This window comes from Crocodylus siamensis, chromosome 9 (assembly GCF_052110815.1).
Source record: "Crocodylus siamensis isolate JL-2025a chromosome 9, ASM5211081v1, whole genome shotgun sequence".
NCBI lineage: Eukaryota > Metazoa > Chordata > Crocodylia > Crocodylidae > Crocodylus > Crocodylus siamensis.
Window position 1 is genome coordinate 7,455,616 of NC_143403.1, and position 24,375 is coordinate 7,479,990.

Here is a 24,375-nt window from a genome sequence, read left to right on the forward strand (position 1 = left end):
GATGTTAACTATCACTGCAGTCAGCCAGGCACAGAGCTGTTGGAGGGACAGTGCACAGGGGACACAGGAGTGCACATTATTCAGGATTTCCACTCAACATTTGAAATCTTGCAAGAAATCAGTGCTATCAGCATGAAGATCCCCATTTGCTCCTGCCCTGCTGAGTTCACAAAAAGCCATCAGTAGGCTAGTGGTCAGTGCTAGCCGCTGGAGGCAGAGAGAGCAATCGCCTGTCACTGCTGCAAGCAGCTATACTTCTCCAAAAAATGCCTAACACGCCTGTCCAGAATGCTAACCAACCATAATAATTAAATAATCCCTGCCTAAACTGCATTTGCCCTAGGGCTATCACTGTTATCTGCCTGTAGACATAACACTCTTTCTTCCCTGGTATCACCTTTCACCAAAATGAAAATCCGCCCGTATGTCATGTGCAGCCCAAACAATCCAAAACATATTAGCAGCCCCGGGCAACCCTGATAAACAGAGCATCAGAGAATCCGCTTGGGGTATTTGCTATACAGCACTGACATATAGGGGAATGTGGACAAGGCTGAGAAAGGCACAGCAGAGGGTTGCAGGGAGAGAACCATTGCCCTTATCATTAGGAGACAGCAAACTCCAAGGTGTGTTTGTCCATTTGTAGGTAATTTGTTTCTTCTAATAGCAGTGCCATTACACAGCTAGGCAACAACATCTCCTGGATAGTTAATTAGATATTGAACAGAAAGATGATCCTTGAACCAGAGGCCACAAGTCTAAACTCAGCCAGACTTGGGCAGCATTGATCCTGACTGGGATTGGATCTTTGGGGCTGGCGGGCATGAAATCATTTTGCCCAGCTCTTACTGGAGTTAGTAATACAACGCTGCTAGTGCAGTGGGGGAAGGAGCCACGAGCCTCGCACATTCGGCAGTGTTTTGTTATATGGAAAGCAAAATTTAGTGCTGCTGAAAGGTGCCGGATTGACAGCTCTGCAACGCCAAGTCCTCTAGTGTTCACAGAAGATATACAACGTAGTCAGCAGAAGTGCAGGCTTGCCCAGGCAGCCGTGCAGATTCACTATGACCTGTACGTGCTACATGTATAGCCTAAGTCAGTAGCACATGTTTTTGGCACCTGCAGGACAATCATGGATCACACTAACAAAGAGCAAAGAAGGTAGCTGGAAATTTATCACCATAGTGGCTGCCACCTCTCTCGGCAGCTCCTGCTCATGCAGCTCGTTTCCCTTCTAGTTCCATTGATTTATCATCCAGGTATATGTCAGATTTTATCAGAAACAGGACTTTGGGGATACAATTTTCTTCCCTTCTGTTTATATTTTTGTAACTTACTTATTTCCAAAGAGAACTCCTGACCAATCTGAAGCCCAAGCAATTCTGCAAACCGCTGCACAGCTACTAGCTGCCTGAAGCTGGTCAGACTGTGGGCATCTGGAGAGGCAATACCACACAGTTTGCCATCAAATGTGCCCCTATCTATAGCTTTGCAGCTGGAGAATGACCATCAAGTAGTAAACATGCTCCATGCACTGCTAAGCAAGAGAAACAATTTTTGCTATACAGGAAAGGGAAAGGCCGTCATTTATACTGGAACGGGACAATGCTAAACAGCTCTCAGATACCCTGAATGAATGTTTTGAGCAACAACACTCGATCAGCTTCAAAGTACACATTCAAGACTACTTGGTATTCAGGAGGGGCTGAGTGGTATTGACAATACTGGCAAGGTCCAGGATCTACTACAATCTATTTGACATAAAACTTGATTCATCACTGAAGGCAGGAAAAATGTAAGGTATTCCAATTGACATTATAATTCCTTCAAAATCTGTCCAAGCTCCTGCTCACCTGCTGTAGTTTGGACAGTTTTTGAAAAAGGGACAATGTCAACTGGAATGCAATATATCTTTTCTGCTTGTCTACCACTTTCTGTAAAGCAATAGGATTTTTTTAATTTATTTATTATGGGATGATGACTGTTTTCTGCCACTCAGGTTAATTTTAAAAAGGGACTGATTTGGATCCTCAAATGCTCCTGATTTTATCACAGGAATAGAAGTTGCAAACAAGCTTGTTTAGAGCCAAATTCTATCAAACAGGTGTTCAGGGCTTCTGTTTCAAAAAGCATGAGGTATCTACAGGTCACTACACAGCTTTTATTCAATTTTAATCAGTCTCTGAGGTTTTTTATTCAAAAGTGAATTGTGTCCAGGAGAGAGAAGAACAAGAAATGTCCTCTGCTGAACATACCATACTGTCATGGGATTATTATTTGTCAGACTTTGAATAATTAAAATAAACCTAAATAAAGTTACTCCTTGGTGCACCAAGTTAATTATGTAAGAAAGATATTATTATTGGTGACTGTATTGTTTTGATGGTGCATTGAGTCAGACACCTAAAAGAACAATTATATTCAATGCTAAGCAACTTATTAATAACCATATGCCAAACATAAATAAGGACCTTATTTTAGCAATTGCCTACTGAGACCTCTAATCCAGTCCTAGATGACTGTGGGTTCATAATAAATAACCTATTAATATCTTCTTCTTGCTGGGACATTCTTCCCTCCCTTCCCTTTTGCTATTTCTAAGGAAGCCGAAATGCACTTTATTGCACATTGTTCAAGGGTCTGAGGAAAAATCCCAGCCCCAGAAAGGACTCTGTTAACAACACTATTAACAGCTCATTAATAATCCCTTGCTCTTCTCTAGTGCTTTTCATCCACAGGGCCCACAGCACACTACAAAGGAATTCAGAATAGTGATGCCCATCATACAGATGGGGAAAATGTGGCACAGAGAGGTGAAGTGACTGGTCCAAAGTTGCTCGGCAAGTCCGTTGCAAAGCCAGGAATAGCAGCCAGGCTCCCGAGTCCCAGTCCAGTGCCTCAAGTTCAGCAGAGAGGGGCCTGAATGGGAATGGCAGAGCACTCAAGTCCCTGGTGCTAAGATTTATACCAGCTGGCTTAGGCCATGTTAGCAAAATAGTCACAGGAAACGCCAACTGGTTTTGGTGTGCCCATTGTTCATGGGCTGTATCCATTCTGTGGGCTTCAGTCTCCAGGGTGGCCTGTAGGCCTTGGGCCTACTACAGCTCTACGGGACCACATGGACATAAACAGCACCTTGTGCTACTACAATAATGGACCCAGTGCACTGTTACTACTGAAGAGCTTAATTTAAAAAAAAGTAAAAACATCCAAGGGCCATGTAACATCAAGCTGTAGATCACTGTATGACGTACCAAGAAATAGTAGTATTTTGTGTAAAAGATTAGAGTTGTGTACTTCCATTATATGGATAATATGAAAATTGGAGAGCCTGTGTGGAAGAGCACACCCATTTGTAAGTGTATTTATAAAACATGTGTCAGCTGCATGATGAAACCAAAACCATTGACACTTAATGAGAAAAATGAGTCAGCACCTAAGACAGCGCTGAGCCTGGGAGTTCAAGGTGTTTATGGAGAATATCAAGAGTCAAGGGGCCTGGAATGAATATGCTGCATGGCTCATGCGTCACCTGGGTGCACACAGGCTCACAAGACATCAGGGCTGATGCCAGACATGAGGGGAAAAAGAAAAGAAAGAAAAAAACCCCAAAAAACCCTGCACTTTACCAGAGGAGACAGTGTGTTAGTTCAACCCGGCTCCTCAGCATCTGTATAGGTTATGTGCTTTAGCAGGGCTTTTTGGCGATTTTATCTAAAGCCAATTTAATCAGCTATTACATAAAAGCGCCAAATAGCCCCACTGAATTGCCTGATCTATACAGACATTGGGTGAGCTGGGTCAAACTAACGTGATGCCTCTTCTGGGCATGTGCTGGGCTCAGCATGGGGACATACCGAGTTTAAAGTAAAGCAGCATTGGGGAGAGAGTGGGGGGGAGGGTCATGTCTGTAAGCAGCCCAGGTAAAGCAAAATCAATTGCTGGGCTGATCCAATACAAATGTTTGTAAAGGCCAGGTGAAATCAAAGAAAATCTTCTCTACTGCAGGTTGTTGCTTCAGAAAATAAGAACACTACCTTGGATCTACCTGCCTTGTCAGCAAAAATTACGGCCCAGATTTTCAGGGTGGGTGTATGATCTGAGTGCATAATTATTGCAAATACATGTGCAAATAGTGCAACTTCACAAAGAACAAACCCACTGAAATATACACAATTCTGAAATCGCAGTCTACTGCTGGTGGTTATTTATGGGATGTCCTCAACCATTTCACGTGGAGTTCTCCCACTCCATGGAGTGCCTATTAACCACCCACGCTTCTGGCTGGTGAAACTCTGGACTCACTGAAGTAAGTCTCATTGATGTCAATGAGGTCAAGATTGCACCTACAGTACTTTGTCATTTAGGCATTTAAGGAAGCATTGTAACAGCTTGCATTATTAAAACAAAATTAAACATATGGAAACTTCCATGGTTTGCCCAGGACCACACTACAGCTCAGGTGCAGAGCTGACTGTAAAACTCAGGCATTTTGACGTGTGGCTTCCCTTGGGTGAGACTGCTCACCATTTGAATGCATATTCCCTGTAATTTTTCTGCTCTATTATGCATCACATGGTACCAGCTGATAAACTAGGATCCCCCCCAAAAACACTTATTTCTGAAAATCCTTTCCCAGTATAAACCCCTGCTGAAGGTATGCTCACTACAGTGAAACCTTTCCAAAAAGCTAGCCTCATCAGGCAAGTCCACCTCTTGGGAGACCATGCCAATTGTTCTTAAATGGATTGAGAACAAATTATTTTTTATCTTCATTACATGGCCCACCCCTCCACTGAGCAACTGCTTATTAATGGTCCCTTGAGTGGTCATTTATTAATGTAAAGCTTCCTCTACCTAAGTGGGATTTGGTTGAACCAAAGAGAATGTTGAAAAAGAGTGGTTAACACAATGGAAGGAAGTTATACTTGTGTTTTGTGCACGGTTCTAATGAGCTATGCGAGTCTCAGGGCCCAACCCTGTGAAGAACCGCATGTTTGAGAGACACAGACTTCACTCGCTGAAAGTCAATGGAAGGTCCTGTTGTTACCACTGAAAGCGAATGTGAGCCGTCTTTCAAAGCTAAGGAAAGAGTTTAAGAGATCCAGTTTCCCACCCTCAGAAATGTGTGTTAGATAATCCCAAGCGACCTGGAGTGAAGAAATGGGAATGCTTTATGGGTAACAGAAGACCAAAAGCTTCCAGCAACAATATCCTCTCTTTTATAATATGCTCGAGGCTCAACATACAGAGCAGCGTTCCATTTTCATCCTTGTAACGCTATTTTTAGAAGTTATTGGCAGCACCAGATGTCTCTTTCAGCCATTGGACTTTACTGCTAGTGCTGGATTTATAACCCTGTGTTTGCACATCTTGTTGGCCACACACATGTTGGAGGAGGCAGACCTCTAGGAAAACCCCTTATCATTAAGATGACATCATTCAGAAGCTATAAAAATAGCTACTCACAGCATCTTGAGTATTTCCACATAGCAGCCAAGGATCCTGTCTGCCTGGGCACTCAGCTCGATGCTCATGGTACTACAAGTGGGGCTGACCATCAAGCAGTCAATCAGGTTGGGCTCACTGTCGTTGCCGACATTTGCCGTCAACTTCTGGTTGGCCGTATTGTTGCGCTCCACTTCCACATGGATCTCGTTCGAAGTGACGATGACTGATTTGAGACGGGATTCGGTCAAAGCAACTTCTTGAGAGACCAGGTCAGGACTTGTGTGGAGAAGCCGCAGGGGTAAGTTAGGCTTTCGGTCACACTGCTGCTGGCAGCCATTCCGAATTTCCTTCAGGCTTGGAGAATTGTCTCGGCTGATTTTTAAGAAAAACAAATAATGTTAATAGTCAGACATAACAGAAGGGAGAGAGGGGAAGTAAAGGAGAAGCACTAGACAGAGAAGCCAAGCTCTTTCACAACTGCCCACTGTATTTTACACCAGCCCAAATGATTACACTCTTCTGTTTATTTTGATTAGCAAAACTAATGAAAACTATTCATGTTCCAGATGCTTCTCCACGGGCCTTTCTCCTCCACGAGGATTTGTACTCTTTGTCAACACGCCAGTTAAACATAAAGGTGAAGTGAATGAAGCTTCCCCTTCCAAGTCATGCAAAGCTGTAATGAAATCCAAACTCAAAACCATGCAACTGGCTACCTGACACCCTGGCCCTTGCCTGGAGTCCCACAACCTTGCAATTTCTGTTGGGCGCTAGCCAGCCAATGCACATACACTGCTCAGGTGGGAAAAATAAGATAGGCTTAAATTGATAGAAATCAAAACAAAAAAGGAATACTTGTTGTCTAAGGAAAAATCAAAAGTACGAGACGTAGCAGGCCCACTGCAACCTTTATTTTCTGGTAGTTAGTCCTCTTAGGACATGGAACTGAATCTACCTGAAGCATCGACCTATGGGTACATTATGAGCCTCCATTCTGATAATTAACCATCTTTAGAAATCACCATTCATCTTGCTTAATGGATACTTCACAATGCATGTTTTGTGTTGAAGGAACCTTCCGTGTAAAGGGTTTCCAATCTACTACCTCCCAGGGCGTTATCAGTTCCAAGTCCCACAGACTGTACAGACCCAGGCTGTGGAGGGGCTGTGAAGGGCTTTGTAGGGATGCCTGGGGAGCTTTCCTGCCATTTCCATCCCTCCAACAGTTAGTTACAATTGCAGCTCTCCCACTTTACCCCAGAGGTGTCCCCAAGCAAGATGAACAAGGTGAAGTAGAGAGGCTGGACACAACAGGACACAGAAGTTCATTTTGAATAATGCAGCAGCCTGCACCCTCCTTTAGGCACAGGAACCACTGAATATCTGTCTATAGCCAGAGCACTGCCCTAAAGGCACTGGCTAGCTCACACCAAGTGGATAAAAGAACAGAGCCCAGGCATGGAAGACAAGGGTGCTCAGTTCCTACAGAACACACTCCGCTATGCAAGGGCAAGGGCTCAACACCTCCATTACTTAAGAGTTCTAAAGTGTATAGTGTGCAAAACAAATGAACATATACACAAGTTGTGCATAAATAAGCAGACCATGCATGGTCACACATACATGCACACTGATGCTTGCAGAGGGTTTGTAAATGGGAAGACTGGCAATTGGAGAAGTCATACGGACCTGTTGATAAATTCCTCATAACACGAATAAATGGCTGCTAAGCAAACAGCAACGAGATTCGGCAGGACCCTAGGATGGGGACACTGTCCAGTGGGACCGTGCATGCTGCAAAATAAAACAAAATAGTGTCAGCACCACAAGGAAGCAAAGACAAGAGAAAATCAGGGTAATGAAAGTCTACAGGCAAAAACAGTTAGGCAGGCTAGCATCTGAGAATGAGGGACAGAGGCTCTGGGAAACTCAAGGAGAGTTGGGTGCATAAAACACCCTTCATTTGACCCTAGAGACTCCCCACTATGCTACTGCTCCAGAATTTGGTTGGGCTGCTCTTGACTTTTATTTAGTGCAGCAACACTTGCCCAGTAAAAGCCCATAAATGAGCGGGCACTGACTGAAGGGCCTGATCCACAGCCAGTGGGAGTCCTCCTGAGGACTTCAACTGGCATTGAATCAGGTCCAAGGGGGAAAACTTTCATTTGAGGGGCCTTTAGTGCTTCTAGCAATTTCCAGTACCACCAGCTACTCTATGGCTGTCAAAGAGGAGAATGACGAGAATGTAGCCAAAAAGAAGACTAGAACAATATCAAAGACGAACACATTCACAGGGCTGGAGAATGCTGCACAGCATTAAATGCAACTCACCTGTGAATAAACTTCTTCACCACCTCCATGCCTGCATTCAGTTCATTCAAAGCCAAAATATATTCCTGAGTAAACAGCCTCAATCGAGGGCATTTCCCAAAATCCTGTCCAAAAAGGAGAGACTCAGTGAAGCCGCTGAAACATGCCTGCAATGTATGAACTGAGTGTTTTTAACAATGGTCAACCCAGGCACATGTGAATTCAATTCACTGTCATGCTAACAGCTATAGGAGAACCGTTCTGATGAGCCATATAAATAATTATGATTGTCCCCCATTTTCAATTTTTGCTGCCCAAGACACATCTTTGAAACATACCTTTATGTGAAAAGCATGCCTTTCCATGCAAATAAGATGCATATACACAAGAGCTCCCACTGGTCCTTGCCCAGTCTTTTTTTTGCACCTACATGTGCATGTTGTGTGGATGGGATACCAGTGCTAAATACTGAGAATTCAGTGATCATATTTTAATGAAGGGTTTCCTTTACAAATGCTGAAATAGTATATGGCAATATCGCTCAGCAATGGAACTAAGGATGATTCCATACCTGGCACAAGGAGATATATTAATGATGAAGTATCTAAACGCCTTTGGCTTACAGCAGCATATTTGGGTCATGATTGATTCACCAGGAGACTCAGACCCATGTACACTGCAAGTCAGACATCATTATGGGTCATACAGTTTTATGAAGACAACAGAGCAGGGTGGTACATCAGAGACTGGCTGATTCAGATAGGCATGTGCTTTCATTAGCAACAACCTATTTTGACAGATGCTAGCAATGGATTGGCTAGTTTTATGATAAAGCAGCTAACAAAGTAGGTTGTTGCCTATGAAAGCTCATGCATCTGAGCCAGTTAGTCTCTATAGTGCCACCCAGCCCTACCTTTTGCTTGAGTTCACACTAACATGGCTAACCATCTCTGTATTTTCTGGCTGTCAATTTTAAGGGTATTCATCAGGCTCTAACACAATGCATTTATTAAAGCTTCTCAACTCAAATGAGAGCAGGGATAGGGGCAAAAATTACAGATAAATCAGTATAAGTTATCAGAAACCAGCTCATATCTGTAACACAACAGAAGTGCAGTGTGCAGAAAATGCTTTCAAGTGAAAGGCTGAAACTGGTTTAAGATAAATTTGGAGGGATGTAATATCAGATTCACCTGATTTAGCTTAAATCAGTTTATTGCACTTCTGTCCCAGATCCCCTCCAGATTCAAATTAACTCACAGGCTAAGTACAGACAGTCAAAAAGCCTGAGGCTGAATCAATTCTATTTTTGCAGGTTAGTCTAAGCTGGGTAGATTGAACCAATAGGCAAGTGAACGAGGAATTTGCAAAGGAGGTGCAATGCATCCTGGGATGCTGAGGGACTGACAGTCAACTTGAATCTGGAAGGGATCCCAGACAGAAGTTCAATAAATCAACTTAACCTGAATCTGTTACACCTAATACTACATCCATCCAGGTTTACCTTATACCCGTTCCGGCCATTTTGAAAGTGGTTTATGTGCACCGAACTTCTGCTGCGTTACAGATTTGAACTAGTTTCCAATCACTTATATCAGTGGTTGTCAACTGGGGATACACATACCCCTAGAGGTACTTAAAAGGTCGTGGGGGTATGCAAAACAAATGAGAAAAAAATACTGTTTTATAGAGGTGTGATGATATATCGGTCCCATATTGGATTGGCAACAATATAGGGAACATTGACTGAATTGGGAATCAGTTTTTTTGGGCTGCTGTGGCTGATAAATGACTCATGCATGCACACAGCCACAGCACAGCAGGCAGGTGGCCAGGAGCGCAGCCCGGCAGCATGGACAGCAGCCGGGTCTGGCTTGTACGTCTGTTGTAAGGGAAGGGGCGTGGGAAGGTGGGGGGGGACCCAGGTCAGAGTCCCCACAGTGAGAGAGGGAGTGGGGCTGAGGCCTCACCACGGAGGCCTTGATCTGCCCCTGCAAACTCTTTCCCTGCCTCCTGTTAATGGTAACATTAAAAACAAGAAAAAAAATATAAAGGGGTACATGACTGAAACTTGGGATATACTTGTTAAAAAAGGTTGAAAACCCCTGACATATATCAGTTTCAGTGCAATTTCTGTCCCTAACCACACTGCCCCAGCATCCCACAATGCTTTCGCACCCTCCCCTCACAAACCCCCCCCTCACAGGGTGGGCAGACTAGCCCTGGCCCAAGCTGTCTGCTCCAGCTGAGCAGGGAGGCATGCTCTACCATTCCCCAGCTTCTGGCCTGGGCCACTGTAGGGATGTGGCTGCATTTCTGGAATCAAAAGTGAATGTCTGTTCACTTCTTATTAGTTCAATCTATGCAACTTAGACTAACCTGGGAAGATTGAATCAATTCAGCCTCAGGCTTTTTGACTGTATTTAGCCCTGAAGTTCAGAGATTGTAAAGAGGCTTTAGGTGTGGACTGGACTATCCCTTCATTCAAAGCACTGCAGCTTTTTTTTCGATACCATACGTGGAAGCAGATTATAAAATAATATACATGATTTATATTGTTCATGTTTAATAGCCACGAGCTTTAGAGAAAAAATATAAGCCCTGCAAAACAAACCTAAAAATTCTCATTATTGATTCTATTGATCAAGTCACGCTTTTAAATTAAAAACCTACGCCATTCCCAATTTCTATGTTTTAAAAGAAAATCAAACTGCTGCTACCCACCTGTAATATTTAGTGGCTTGAGACACACTGGCTTGTGTCTTCCTAATGTGTAATTAAATAAATGAAACTGGGAATAAATTACAATTATACAATCTCTATACAATTATAGCCAGATTTTTATAACTGTGTAATTCCCATCAGTGTTTGCGCAGTTCATACATTCACAGATGTTTAGGTTAACGGGAACCCATTATGATCATCTCCTCTGATCTCCTGCATAACTCTTGCAAAACCTCAACCCAGCAGTTCTGCATCGTGTCCATAAGTTCTACTTCTGTATTACTGGTTGTGTGGCTAAGGTGCTGCATTAAGACCTCTCCAGCCATGTGGGTTTGAGTCCCACTGCTGTCACTTCCATAACATCTATTTCATCCCAGTCTTGATTTTACAACTTCCAGCCACAGAGCCTCCATCCTATCCTGTCAGTAGGTAAATTGGTCCAATGGTTCATGACTCCCAGCTGCAATAGTTGTGCCTGCAGCATGTCAGCTGAGCATACAATTATCATGACTTTTCAAAGGCTTACCAAGTAATTTTAAAAATCCCAGGCCTCAGTTTTATAAGATGGTCCACCAAATGGTAGAACTTTGCAGACTGCAGCGTGATGTGGTTTGGAAGAGGAATGTGTATCCAGAAAAACACGACAACTTGGAAGTGTTTGCAAAAATCCAATAGCCTTACTGTACGTAAGTCTGTAATTGCATCCGCTGGCTTCATTCACATTAACAAAAACATGAGAGCTAAGCTCCCCTACTCAAAGGCAGCACAAGAAGCCAGGGATAAAATGAGTTTTCTTATGTATATACAGATGTAAATTACTCAGTATATCCTCTAACATTCCTATAAACCCACCAAAACCAAAGCAGTCAACTGTGAGCTGTAGGCAGAGTTCTCTACTCAATATATTAGGCTAGCTTAATTACTTGGCTTAGCCAAATGTCTGCATTAACTGAGAGCAAGACATACAAAAAAGTACATTTATATTCCAACATTTGGCCCAATCTGGCAAGAAGCCAAGCATCTCCTGGAAGGCAAAGGTACTGAGGCTGCTCAGCACTCCAAAGAACACTTGGCCTATGACAGGATCTGGCCTGTTGGCTTGCAAATAACAGATAACATTGGTGCACATCAAAATTAGACAGTGATTACAGCTGTTACAGGTTTCCTCCATGCATTTCAAAACATTTCTAAAAGGAAAGTGGAGTAGCATTAGCTCCATACTATAGATGGAGAAATCAAGGCACAGAGGTTGAAGTGTCCACATACACAGACCAAATTAAGAGAGCCAAGAATAGCACTTAGGTTTCCCGACTCCCAGCTTGCTGGATTTTCATGTGGCCTCCTACAACTCTGAAATGTAATGCTGGCAACAGCGTTCCCCACATAAAGGGCATTTTTATATACACACACAGACACTCACTCACTCTCCCTCTAAAGAGTTTATTCATTATATTAATTCCCCAGAGAGCAGAAAAGTGTCCAAATCCACTCCAATTAATATTTGACACTGTAAATTCTTTGACTACACATTGTGGTACAGACATGTTGATTTTCAATCTGCAAATGCTAAGTATGGTAAATATGTGCAATTCTCTTAAGTTAACCAAAGACAAGCAATGCTCTGTGTGTTTCAATTTCATTTGAGACCACTTGAGAGCTTTGGATTTCTTTTAAACCGTCTGGCATCCAAAAATAACATTTATAGAATATTTTATTGAACGCTACAGAATATTCAAAAATGTTTACATGTCTGGAGACGGTAGGCATGCAGCCAAGAATATGGCCTTTCAGCCATGTCGAGCTCACTAGTTAGTTCTGTAAACTCTAAGAGTTTAAATAATAATATTAACAACAGCAACAACAACAACAATGCTGTGTAAATACAAAATGCAAAATCTTCTCTGAAAGCATATTGTGACCCAGAAAGGCAGGGAATGTCATCTCAAATTATAATAGACATGAAAAGAGACTATTTGTGCAGTTATAAAGGCACAGGATCCAACCCAGCTATCACAGCAACATGGCCCAAACCTTATTTTTTTCCTCCAAACTGTAGCTTTGTGCAGTAAAAAACTACTCATGCCAGTTAGGAGCTGTGCCAGCCACACTGGGCATGCTCCAGATGGCTCACAAGCATCTTGTGATTCCAAAAAAAGGCAGGTAGGCTTCCATATTACTGGGCTGCATTAATCGTATACTATGTTCTGTTCCCGACGTGGCTGCACTTTATGACATTCATTGACAGACGTTATAATAAAGTATGTGCCAAAAATCATGGATCACCACTAAGACTTGTGGGTAAGATTTTCACGCAGGTATCTAAATCAGTTTGACACTTAACTCCCATTGAAAGCTGGTAGGAGTAGAATGCCTAAACTGTCTAGATGCCGTTGCAAATCTGACTTGAGTGCCAAAAGGTAGGCACTACAAACCACACACAAAAGTGGGGTGGCTAGGTATTCTGGGGATGCATTATTAGAAGGAGGCAAATAATTCATGGCTGCTAATGACATAAGACACCACAATGAAAGCTCTCAACTCATCAAATACCCGTAACTTAAATACTGACCATGTTGTGTTTGAGGATCCTCTGTACCACTGGTGTGAAGACTTCAATGACAACCATGGACCGAGGACGCTCCCTGCAGTGCTACAATCAGAAACATTGAATGTGTGTGAATGCAGCAGCAGCAGCACACAGACAGCAGGATGAAGTGTACAAGTAGAGCATCTATATCAGGGGTGGGCAATAGTTTGGGCCCACCGGCCACATAGGGAGTTTTGGGAAGCTGCGGCCCGGGTCAGAACCTCCCTCCCTCGCTGTTATACAACAGTGAGTAAACCTCCCAATGTGGGATGGGTCTGTAGGTGGGTGGGGAGCTGGCTTCAGCAAGGGCAGGTCAGCCAGGCCCCCACCACCACAAGCACCGCCTCTGGGCTGCCCTTCTACCCTGAGGAGGGGGTAGAGCTGCTGTCCAGTTTTGGCAGAAACTGCTGCTGGGCACTGGGAAGAAGTGGGACCAGGTGGCAGGTCTACATGGGCCTGAGGCCAGCAGTGGCGGCTGCCAGAAGAAGCCACCACCACAGGGGGCTGCCAGGAAATGGAGTCAAGCTGTGGAGCCACTCCAGCCCCACTATGTGACAAGGCACAGCGGGATGTGCCACAGGCCGGATGGCACCTGCACCAGATGGGACCAAGGGACCCACCACAGGCCAGAAAAAAAATCCCTCTGTGGGCCGGATCCAGCCTGTGGGCCATATTTTGCCCACCCCTGATCTATACATACTACACTGATTTGTCATGGCCCAGATTCTCAGAGGCACTCAGGCACCTAGATCCTACCAGAATCAACAGGAGTTGAACACCTCAACATCTTTGACAGTATGGATACAGATTCCGTACTGGGCCTTGGATACTTGTGACCCTGAGGTCAGACACTGGCCTTTGGGCTGGTTAACAGGTAAAATTAATGTTGGATTGGCTGGTTTCAGAACTCTACCTATGAACACATGGAGCCTTGAAGGAAGAAAGCAACACGGAGCATGTACTGGATCAAGGTAGCCAACCTGCAGCACACGTGCCACAAACGGCACAGGCAACCTATGTGTGTAGCATGCAGCAGGCTGTGTAGGGGACAGGTAACACAGCAGCAGACAGGGCAGGAAGTAATCAGCTGATCAGGCAAGGAACAAAGGGTAGGAAGTCAAAAGAAAGAGGAGCAGATCAGGAACAAAGGACAGGGCAGGGAACAGAAAGCAGAACAGCAGATTAGATAGGGGAAGGGATCAGAATGGCACTCAGATGGTGCAGGGATAATATGTAATCTTGCCAAAAAAGTTGGCCTGAACTGAACTGAATTACTATGATTCATCTGAATGTGCTGGCTCCAGTGACCCCACGGCTAGCTAGGGAACATGCTAAGATGTCTCTGCTTTCCCCTTTGGGATAAGGAAGTCTGAGGATTAAACGCTCACAGTGTATTACTGCCGAGCAGTAGATAGGGAGCCATCACTCCATTGCAGCCACTAACTATTCCAAGGTCTGCTACCCATCAAAGACAGAAACTGTCTGGGGAATCAGTTCAGTAGGGTCAAGGAAAAAGAAGTAGTCAGAAACATCCATGAGATTTCAGACAATTAAACTGCTCTTGGTACCTTGCAGAAGAATTCACAGAGGTCAGGTGGAGGATGATTATTTTCCAGCAAAGGTGCAATTGCCTTAAAAATAAAAAAAAAAGTTAACAGGATTTCAATTGGTCTTTGTCACAGAGGTCAACCCTACTAAACAAGTACAAAACTGAACACATTTTAAAACAGAGACCTGAATAAAACCGTGTGTAGATAATTTTAATGGGACATAAAATTAGGACTTTAGAAGGGAATAGTAATATTTGTATTATTGCATACATTTTAAAAAATAAAGAAAAAATGGGATTTGTTTATCCCAGATAAAGAAATGAAGGCTTGCTGCACTTTTAAAATCGATGGACCCAAATGTATCCTAGCTGCAAGCCCATTGGAAAATGCTGGCTCTCTATTACGCTACTTTTAAATCCAGAGCAACGCCACTGAAGATAAATGGAACTCCAGTTTTTAAAGTGATTTAAACAAAAGCAGAAATGGACCCATTGCTTTCAGAAGTATGACATAAAAACAAATGAGGCACAGGATTAAAGTGTCAATGGCCCTGTAAATAAGATTTTACTCACACACACACACACACACAGACACTTTCCCCACATCTTATATAATACATTCATGCTACACACGCCATGTTTTCAAGGAAAAAGTACTTGCCTTTCATTTTACCAAGAACAAGACAGTGTTACCATTACCACCATCGACACTACTCCTTAAAAACAAGCGCTGAACTTTCTGAAAGTTCAGATCATCCTTTCTGTCTCCATCACTAGGCAACCCAATGCGATTATGTACAGTAAATATATTAGAGGTCATACCTACCACTGTGAGCATAATGAAATTATTCTGCTACTACCTCCTTTCTAACTTTACAAAGTGGTATTAGGACAATGCATCCTCTCTGCCTTGATGATGCCTCCGGGCTTCACCAACCTTGAACTAAGGGATTCCCAGTACTGATTTAAAAAGTAACACTCTTAACAGATCCACTAGGACATTTTGTAACAAATTTCTGCACACAGCAATTTTATCTAAAGGAGGTTGGAAGTTTGGCTACAGCAGTACCTCTGCTCCTGCATCCTCAGTCCACATAAGCCCATCAAAATCACCATGCCTCATTATATACCTGCTTTCACTCATACAGAGATAACTGGGAAGGGAGAAAACGGAACCTAAATATGGTCAAAGACCTACACTACATAACACTTCATTTCCCAGTATATACTATGTTTGCCGCCTCCTCTCTCACACAAGGTTACAAATAGAAGGTGTCTTACACACTACACCTACATTAAATAACTGAAATCACTACAATAAATGTTGACCAAAATCCAGACAAATGCATATAAAACCCCTCTCCCACCTTTTGCCCACAATATGCAATGAAAAGCAGGGTACTTTTAAGCAGCTAAAATGGGCCTTTGCGCTCCTGCCCTCCTTACAACTGTTTATTCCTCCATTCAGAAGGCTAGGTGAATACAGACCTTTATAGACCAACTAAATAAGGTACATAGAGAGAGCACAAGCTTTTAAGAATCCAAGTTCATAGCATCTTATGAAGTGAACTTGGGTTCACAAAGGCTTGTACTCTATGCATCTCTTATTTAGTTATCTATAAAGGTGCATATCTACCCTGCCTTCTGATTTGAGACTAACACAGCTAACCACCTCTCTATTCCTCCACTGATCAAGGAGGAATAGTGACATACTCTTATGGGAGTCGCAAGAAACCAATGCTGCATGGTTGTAACATTCAGCTGGTCGAAAAGACCCTTTGTGCAGTTAACGAAATTAAGGATCCTTTTGTTACTCCACATTCGCTCTTAGTAAATGTAGTTCTTTGTGTACAAGTTGTTGTCTCTAGTGCGGATGGTGGTGCTGGGGCGTGCAAGCTGTTTCCCTGGAGACCTGGGTGTTACACAAAGAACTGACCACAAGGCTTGGTTCAGTGACAAAAATTCAGCCAGGTTTATTACCTGCGCAGGTAGTTAGCTGCGTTAGTCTTGCTAACATGTCTATCTACCGGGTTACAAGATGTTGGCCCTGGATCCTGGTGGTGAGGCACAGGTACACCTTGTAATAGCTTTCATCCTTCTGGCCCTTTGAACTGCAGAGTTCAAAGAATCCCAGGCCTTCTCTTATACACAAAGTTAGCAGCTCTGTTTACGCCAGCCATTTACATGGTCAATGCTTCCAGCAAAGCCTTTAAATGAGTTGTATATGCATTGATCGGTGCTTATATTACTCATTACTCTAGCAAGGCCTGCAGATCCCATCTAAAACTATCTTCTTAATCAAATGTGTTATAGTGACTCTATGGACTCCAACAATATACTGCAAAAATCACTGGGAGGGCTCTATGCTTGTCGACTAACTGAGAGAGGGCACTGGATAATCATAATTAGAGGCGAAACTGGCCATATAGGCTGCTGACAGACGTGAACCCCCCGCCCCTCCTAAAATGCACTTTACCAGAAGAGGCAGTGCATTAGTTCAACCTGGCTCTGCACCTTCTATATAGATTGTGCACTTTAGCAGGGCTTTTTAGTGCTTTTATCTAAAGCATATTCAATCAGCTATTAGATACATTTCCATAAAACCCCTGCTGAAGTGTGCAGTCTATCCAGATGTTGGGTGAACCAGGTCAAACTAACACAATGCCTCTTCTGTGCATGTGCTGGGCTCAGCACAGGGGTACACCAAGTTTAAAGTGACACTGTTTTGGGGCGGGTGTTATGTCTGCAGGCAGCCTCGTTGCCTAAGTCAAATCAATCTCACTGGACAGACATCCATATCACAAGGGAAATACCTCAGGAAGACAAAGACTGAAAGGCACACTGATTTTCTCACCCAGGTACCCAGTGAACTCTCTAAAACTTCTGCTGAAACTATGCCTGTTCTAGGGCTAGAGGGAAAGCTTTGTTCTTTGCAGATGCCAAACTATACCAATAACTACAAACACTAACGTGTGTGTGTGTGTGTCTGTGTGCGTGTTCCCCTTCCCCAAGAGATGGACATCGGCTAACCTGAGTATTGGTCTGTTCCAGCATGGCAGTTTGTAATCAGAATCTGTCTCAGTGGTAAAACCACGTTCCCTGTTCAATATTGAACTACAAGGAAAAATCACTGATAAATTTATGAAACAGCAATCATCATCATCATGCAAACTGCAAGACTAATACTATATCTGCAGTGGGCTTAAAATATCTAGAAACTATCAACTTGCATTTGGAACACAATCTTTGGATAACATAAAAGATAGAATAAGCTTTGATTTTTACTTTTAAGAAAAGGATTTTTTTTTGTTGCTTCCCCAGAATAACAAGTCAGCCCCAACTGGCAGCTGGAATCAACTTTAGTCTAGAAGAAAACTACAGCCTGTAGCAGATTTCAAAGAAAAGCAATCGTCACTTTAGCAACTTACTTCAGTGAGCAATACTGGTTAAAGTAGCATCCGGAACCATACTTAAGAGCAATTCGCACATAGCAGCAACTATATTTTATATCTTGTCATTTTGGAGGAAGGTTCACAGAAACCTGGTTGTAAAGTGCTAGATTTGATTACCGAGAAAATCTCCTGGAAATCACCAGCAGCTGAAATTAAATTACAAAGATGGGGAAGCAATTTTCACCCCTCTAATAAATGTTTATATTGGACAATGCAGAGTACACTTTCAGCGCATGTGTGTGCATGTGTGGCTGGGCGAATAAAACCACAGACACGTACATATTTCCCACTTCGCAAAGGCAAACATATACTCACATACCATCAATAGTCCAGACACTCTGTATCTACAAGTGGTAATGTTAACTCCTGAGAAAACCATTGTGCCCTGAAGCCAATAGTTTGGCTCTAAGAGGCATAAGAAGCAAGACCAAATACTTCCTTACATTTTATACAGGATGTTAAGCTGCATGAACAGCTTCTTTTGGAAAAAGGATTAACTCTACATGAATCATATAGATCAGAGCTTCTCAGACCGTGGCCCGGAGACCACCACTGCTCCATGAGCTCCATTGAGGTGGTCTGCAGAAAGTTTGCAAAAGTATTGAGAATATCTGTAGTTGTAAGGTAAGACTACTGATATTAAAATACAAGTTGTGTGCTTTGATTTGCAGAATAAAAAAAAAAGTTTAAGTGGTCTGCCAAGACCCTCAGCAATTTTCAAGTGGTCAGCAAAAAAAAAAAAAAAGTTTGAGAACCACTGATATAGATCAATCAGGGATCTTTTGAGCACCAGTGCTGTGCACTGCCTTTCTTCTCTCCTCCCTGCTCTCTTCCTCCACTTACCATCCCTATTGAATTTAGCACTGTTGCTGGCTATGTGCTTTTGTGGTACTTTGTGGTGATGACAAGTGGAGATTGCAGGGCACACACGAGGGAGAGAGCAGGTGATCAGCGATTCACAGCAGCAGCTAAATCCCAAATGCCAGCCCTACATGTTGCCAACCCCTGACCAGAAAGAGAACAGACCCCCAAACCTTGACGTTAGGAAGGACACTCACCACAATAATGCTCTCGTGGTCTTGAGTGGTTAAACTGTTGTTCTGGAAGGGATAAACAGACGAGGTCAATGAGCAAACTGTATTTTGAAAGCAACATGTTCAGTGCCCATCCCTCAGCCTGTGCAAATGAATAAAGGAAAGGGCCCAGTTCTGTCATCCCTTTACTCATCATTCCCTTCATATAGATCATAATACATATGCTGCAGGAACAGGGCTGATTTCCACGTCCCACTCAGTCCCTTTCATGACTCTCCCACTCAGCGCACCCTGGACTTACAACCTGGGAATAGCAGATCACTGGTCGCTGTGATACCAGAGCAGTACTAAGGTAACAGAAAGATTAAGCCAGTGGTAGGTATTTCTTGAAAGCACTCTCAGTTTCAGACAAAGAAAGCACAGCATTCATCCCTGCTCTGCACTAGTACCAGGAAACTAAATCGCTATGATTTCCTGCATTTCCCATCTTAGACCATGAAGCCAGCAATGCAGGTGATGTAAACTGAGCAGCCCCTCTGAGGTTGATCGAGCTGTGCTAATTTACACCCGCAGGGAACATGCTTGCGGTCTCTGTATTACTTGGTCCATTCAACAAGGAGCGATGGGGTTACGAAGTGCTGTCGCCTTGGTTTACCAAAGGAAAGGCAGCTAGCACTTCTTCTACTCATCACCAATGCACACAAAAAAGCAGAGGTCCATCTGATACGTAAAAAATCCTGACAAGAATCACATTTCCTGTTTGTATGCAGACGGAAGCAACCAGTGAACATGTGCCAAGAGCAACAAGAAAAAAAAATGCTTCCCTTATTTCTAAATGAACAACAGATTAAATATGGTGGCAAATGCTTCTAAATAAAAATGGGGATATCACCCCGCTCAGGAGCAGATCATCTGTTTGAAACAGGCAAAGGGGAAGCTAATTCCCAAACCTTTTCATTTGAAAAATCACTTTATATTAGATTAATGGTGCTTGCATACTACCGATCCGGATGAGAACGGTCTGTTACAGACAAATGCAGCCAACCCAACCCTCACTGAATGACAGCTTTGCCACTAGCTTCAAACAAGACATGAATCAGCCCAAAATGAATGGTAACCGTGAACCACAGGGGGGTGGGCAGGAAAAAGGAGACAAAAAATAGTGGTTTTCTAAGGAAACTACAGAGGATGAGTCAACTCCAAACCACTGTGACTCCCACTGAAATCAGGAGGAGAGGCCTATATTCAGGAGCAGAACATTGAGTCTCTGATTTGAAACTGTGTCCTGGGGTTTTGTTGTTCTGGGGGGAAGGTTGGGGGGTGGGAGGGGATTTGCTTTTTTTCTTCAAAGGGAAATAAACAAGGTGGGACCGGCCCCACGCTCATACCTCTGAGAGCAGTTTTGAGACAATCTCCAGTGGTGCTTGATGGATAGAATCATCCTGGAGTGGAGATGTGAGTGCCATGTCCACCAGCGTCCTGATCTCCTTCAGAACAACCTCCCAACGGCTCGGATTGCTAAGCACCTTCTTGTACTTGTAAATCTTTTTCTGCAAGAAAACAAACACAGAGTCATACTGAAACTCTAGCTAGCCCATCCCATTGTCCTTTGGAAACTGTCAGAGGACAGCAACTTCCCAATCAAGATCTACGAAAGAACACTTCTGCATTTTAATCCTTGACTCCTTTTCTGGGTTGGCTTTTTTTTTTTTTTTTTTTTTTAAAAGTGCTTAAATTCTGAAAATAGAGGGGTATAAAACTGATGGTTCATAATCCCATTCCATGAAAATATTGAGATGAGACTGCCACATTTTGCTCTAGTATTGAAAATGAGCTGTCAGTATAGCACCGGGCACCTTGTTTTGTATTATCCATGGCCTGTAACTAATCCATTCTCTGCAGTTCAGTCAAAGATAACAGCTGAGGTACCGCTTTCACAGCCAAAAGTCCTTTTAAATAAAAAGCAATTTGTTCCATTTAGTTGCTGGGAATAGTATAATAAATATTAATTGCTCTACAAATATTTTATACTGCATTGCCCACTAACAAACTCCAGTTCAGGAACAAAAAGTTCATCATTCTAAGAACAATTTTAGAGATGGTTGAGAAAAGCTCCGATTGAAATCCTCACCATTGGGGAACAGAGTTCCATTGATATGGAAACACTCGATGAAATTGTATCAATTGGTCAAAATTTATTGCAAGCAAAAAAACCCATGAGTTCTGACACTGTCAGAATTTCCCTTGCATATACTTCAAAACTTTCTGAATAATGAATGTTGATTTTTGGAAGCCAGAGGTATTTTGTATTTTATATTGGATTCTTCCCTAAAACAGAACTTAAAGTTAAAAAATCTAAAGTTAAGCTTTGCCGTGTTGCAACAGTGCAATGTTTTGATCTATCCGAAAGATCCCCATTCCCCTGTCACTCTCCCACAATTTGCTTTTGTAGAAAATCTCAGAATTGTCTGGTTTTGTTCCTAGCTATACTGAAAACAATTGCCAAAACCTTGAAATTCCCCTCCACGCTCCCCAGTTCTCGCTCTCTAAACCCTCCACTTCATACCCAGTAATGTCAACACTGCTCCAAATCTAGCGACTATGTGTCACATACACACGAAAGAGCAACCCTTACCATCACAACAGCCATGCTGCCCAGAATGACTGTAGTATAGACTGTCTTGGATTATAAATAGCATTCTTTGGGGAAAAACCATTGTCTAAAAGTCCCAGCCGGAGCTTGACTAAATTCTAGAAGCTCAACAAAATGATGAAATAATGATGAGAGTTATGTCTCCAGATAACCCCAAGAGAGATATCAGACACTGATCCAGGTTAGGCCAAACACAGTCTTCAATCATCATTCAGATTTCTAGAACCGCCACCAAAAAGCCTCTGCTGGTTATTGAAACTTGCAAGAATTTTTTGCAATGGCTCATCTCCTCCTATCTTCTCCTGTCTCTTCCATCTATCCATAAATCTAGCCTAGTAACCAAAGGGGCCAAAAAAGCCCATTTTCATTCGGACTAGAGTCAACCACCTGGATGATCAGTTTTCTCAACTGCCTACCAATGCAGCAGCTGTGAGCAACACAGGCTGCATTATTAGAGATGCTTTGGGGAAAAAAAGATCATTCCCTTAATATAGGAGTGGTCCTCAGGCTGCATAAGTATAACAAATGGCATGACACAAACACAGCTCCCCTTTTTAAGTGTTTTGCTGATATGCTAAATCACATCCTTTCCATTCACTTGGACAGTGCAGCCCTTCCTGAATCACCTGAAATCCAGCTATACCTGTCTGCTTATCAATCATTTCTACCCCAAAGGCAGCAACAGCCTTAATTTAATGTTCAGCAGAATGTGCAATCACCCTCCCACCCAACTACCAGCGAGACAAATAAAGGAGAGAACAGCAAAGAAGGCTGCATATCATATTCTGCCTGTCCACGGTGGTAGGTGACAGCACTCACGCAATGGACAGAGGCTGCAAAAGGATTCTGATAACTGATGTAATTATACTTTCTTTTAATTAAATCTACACACAAAAAAATAACACAGTGGCAACAGCTCAGACTTGCAAGGTATTTTGGAGCTGCCAGAAAGCTTAAAAAAAATGAAAGAGAGAGAGAGAGAGAGAGAGAGAGAGAGAGAGAGACTAAAAACCCTCGCCCCAGACGCTTTCAAATGTATTTCAGATTCACAAGTTGAGTAAATACCTCTGTAAAGCTCTCTGAAACACAGACTGTCCTTTAATGGCTTCTAATTATGTAGCATATTGTCACCACTTATGATCATTATAGGGTTTTTAGCATCCTTTAGGAAACACTCCACAGAGTTTTTAATTTCCCTTATTCTTCTAATGTTTTTGGTAAACAGGCTACAGAGCTGGATAACCTAACCATCCTAGGCAGCCTGCAACCTCCGCGTCACTCTTTTCTGACTAACTGAGCACATCACATAACGCAGCCTTAACAAAACCAGCTTAACAAATAGGCTTCTGCACTGAACTTTGCATCTCTGTCCTATAAAACAAGCACATTAAATTCAAAGCACAGACCAGAGGATGGCGGAGCAACAGAGACCAGCTGGGGGATCTCATTCACCGGATTCCTCCCTTTGCATCTCACGGCCAACTTCCCCACATCACCCCCACCCGGGCATACTGCATCAAGAGCCCTGCTCTTTGGTGGGACCCGGCTCAGACAATCTTACCACACAAATCTTTCTGCGGCCACCAAGTTCTCCCTTGCTTTAAAAAAGATGGTCTGCACTCAGAAGTAAAGCCTTTTAGAGATGTCCATGAAAGAGTAAAAATAATAATAAAAAAAAGAAGCCGATTTCAATGCTGAGAAGCAGAAGGGAAAGGGAGCTGACCCTCCATCACGAAGGACCTAGCTGACGGTGGTTTCTGACGCCAGCCTCAGCAGTTAAAAGGAAGATCCAAGGTCAGGCTACCTCTACACATAAGCTGTTGCAGTCACAAGTAAGAAATCCCAAGCTCATGCTCTCCGTTCCAGCTTTCTGAGGCAAAAGGGTTTAATATGCTTCCATGACGTGCTGGGATCTGTAAGCAACAGGACGGCATTTTCAAGTGATGGTGGAAACAGGGAAAAATAAAACAACCCCAAGAGGGCTGAACTCTGCTATCATGAACCTTTGTCCATGGTTACACTGCTGCTTTCCTCAGCAGAATGCTATTTACTGTAAACTGCCTCACTGAACGCCTCAATTAAGTCTGAAACCTATCAGTTGGTTACAGAAGCAAATTGGTTCGCGTCAGCAAGCATTTGGACAACACTGAACCATCTGCTCTATTCTACTTGTGCTGCCGCCTGAACAAGGGGGAACAATCGTACTTGTGGGGCTGCACAAACTAAGCCCAAGACCAGAGAGTGGTCAGAAGGCAGCCCATCGAAGGGCTGCATCTCTCCTGGGTGCAGATATAAAAAGCACCTGTGATTGCATGCGCCACCTTTACAAATTAAACGAGAGCGGCAGGTTTCAAAATCTGTGATAACGGAGGTCCGTTTCTGTAAAACTGCCCTGCTGGCAAGAGCAGCCCCCCTGCTGTCAATGGGATTATTCATCTAAAAGCAGCTTTGCAGACTGGACTTGGCTTTGAAAAATGCTTAGGTTCCTGAGCGCTGTGCAAACTCCAGACTGTCGCTGATGCCCTGTGGAGACTGCACTGTACAGCCAGGCATCCAAGCACATCCATGTCTGATCTCAGCATTATTCTTGCACTCACCACCAGGGCATGAAGGCA

At 43.2% G+C, this 24,375-nt stretch overlaps 1 protein-coding gene across 4 annotated transcripts in view; it reads right to left on the bottom strand.

Annotated features, from left to right (window-relative positions):
- Nucleotides 1-24,375, bottom strand: part of CMIP (c-Maf inducing protein) — a 172,225-nt gene that overhangs the window by 23,113 nt on the left and 124,737 nt on the right. For 2 of the 4 annotated variants that reach the window (XM_090062515.1, XM_090062519.1), the window contains exons 4-10: nucleotides 20,496-20,657; nucleotides 19,132-19,173; nucleotides 14,641-14,703; nucleotides 13,055-13,135; nucleotides 7,783-7,928; nucleotides 7,141-7,245; nucleotides 5,470-5,823 (exon numbers count right to left, since the gene is read on the bottom strand). In XM_090062515.1, coding sequence (XP_089918641.1) covers nucleotides 5,470-5,823; nucleotides 7,141-7,245; nucleotides 7,783-7,928; nucleotides 13,055-13,135; nucleotides 14,641-14,703; nucleotides 19,132-19,173; nucleotides 20,496-20,657 — 953 coding nt within the window. The remainder of the gene's footprint in view (nucleotides 1-5,469; nucleotides 5,824-7,140; nucleotides 7,246-7,782; nucleotides 7,929-13,054; nucleotides 13,136-14,640; nucleotides 14,704-19,131; nucleotides 19,174-20,495; nucleotides 20,658-24,375) is intronic. The other 2 variants (XM_090062516.1, XM_090062517.1) reach the window with 1 other exon arrangement.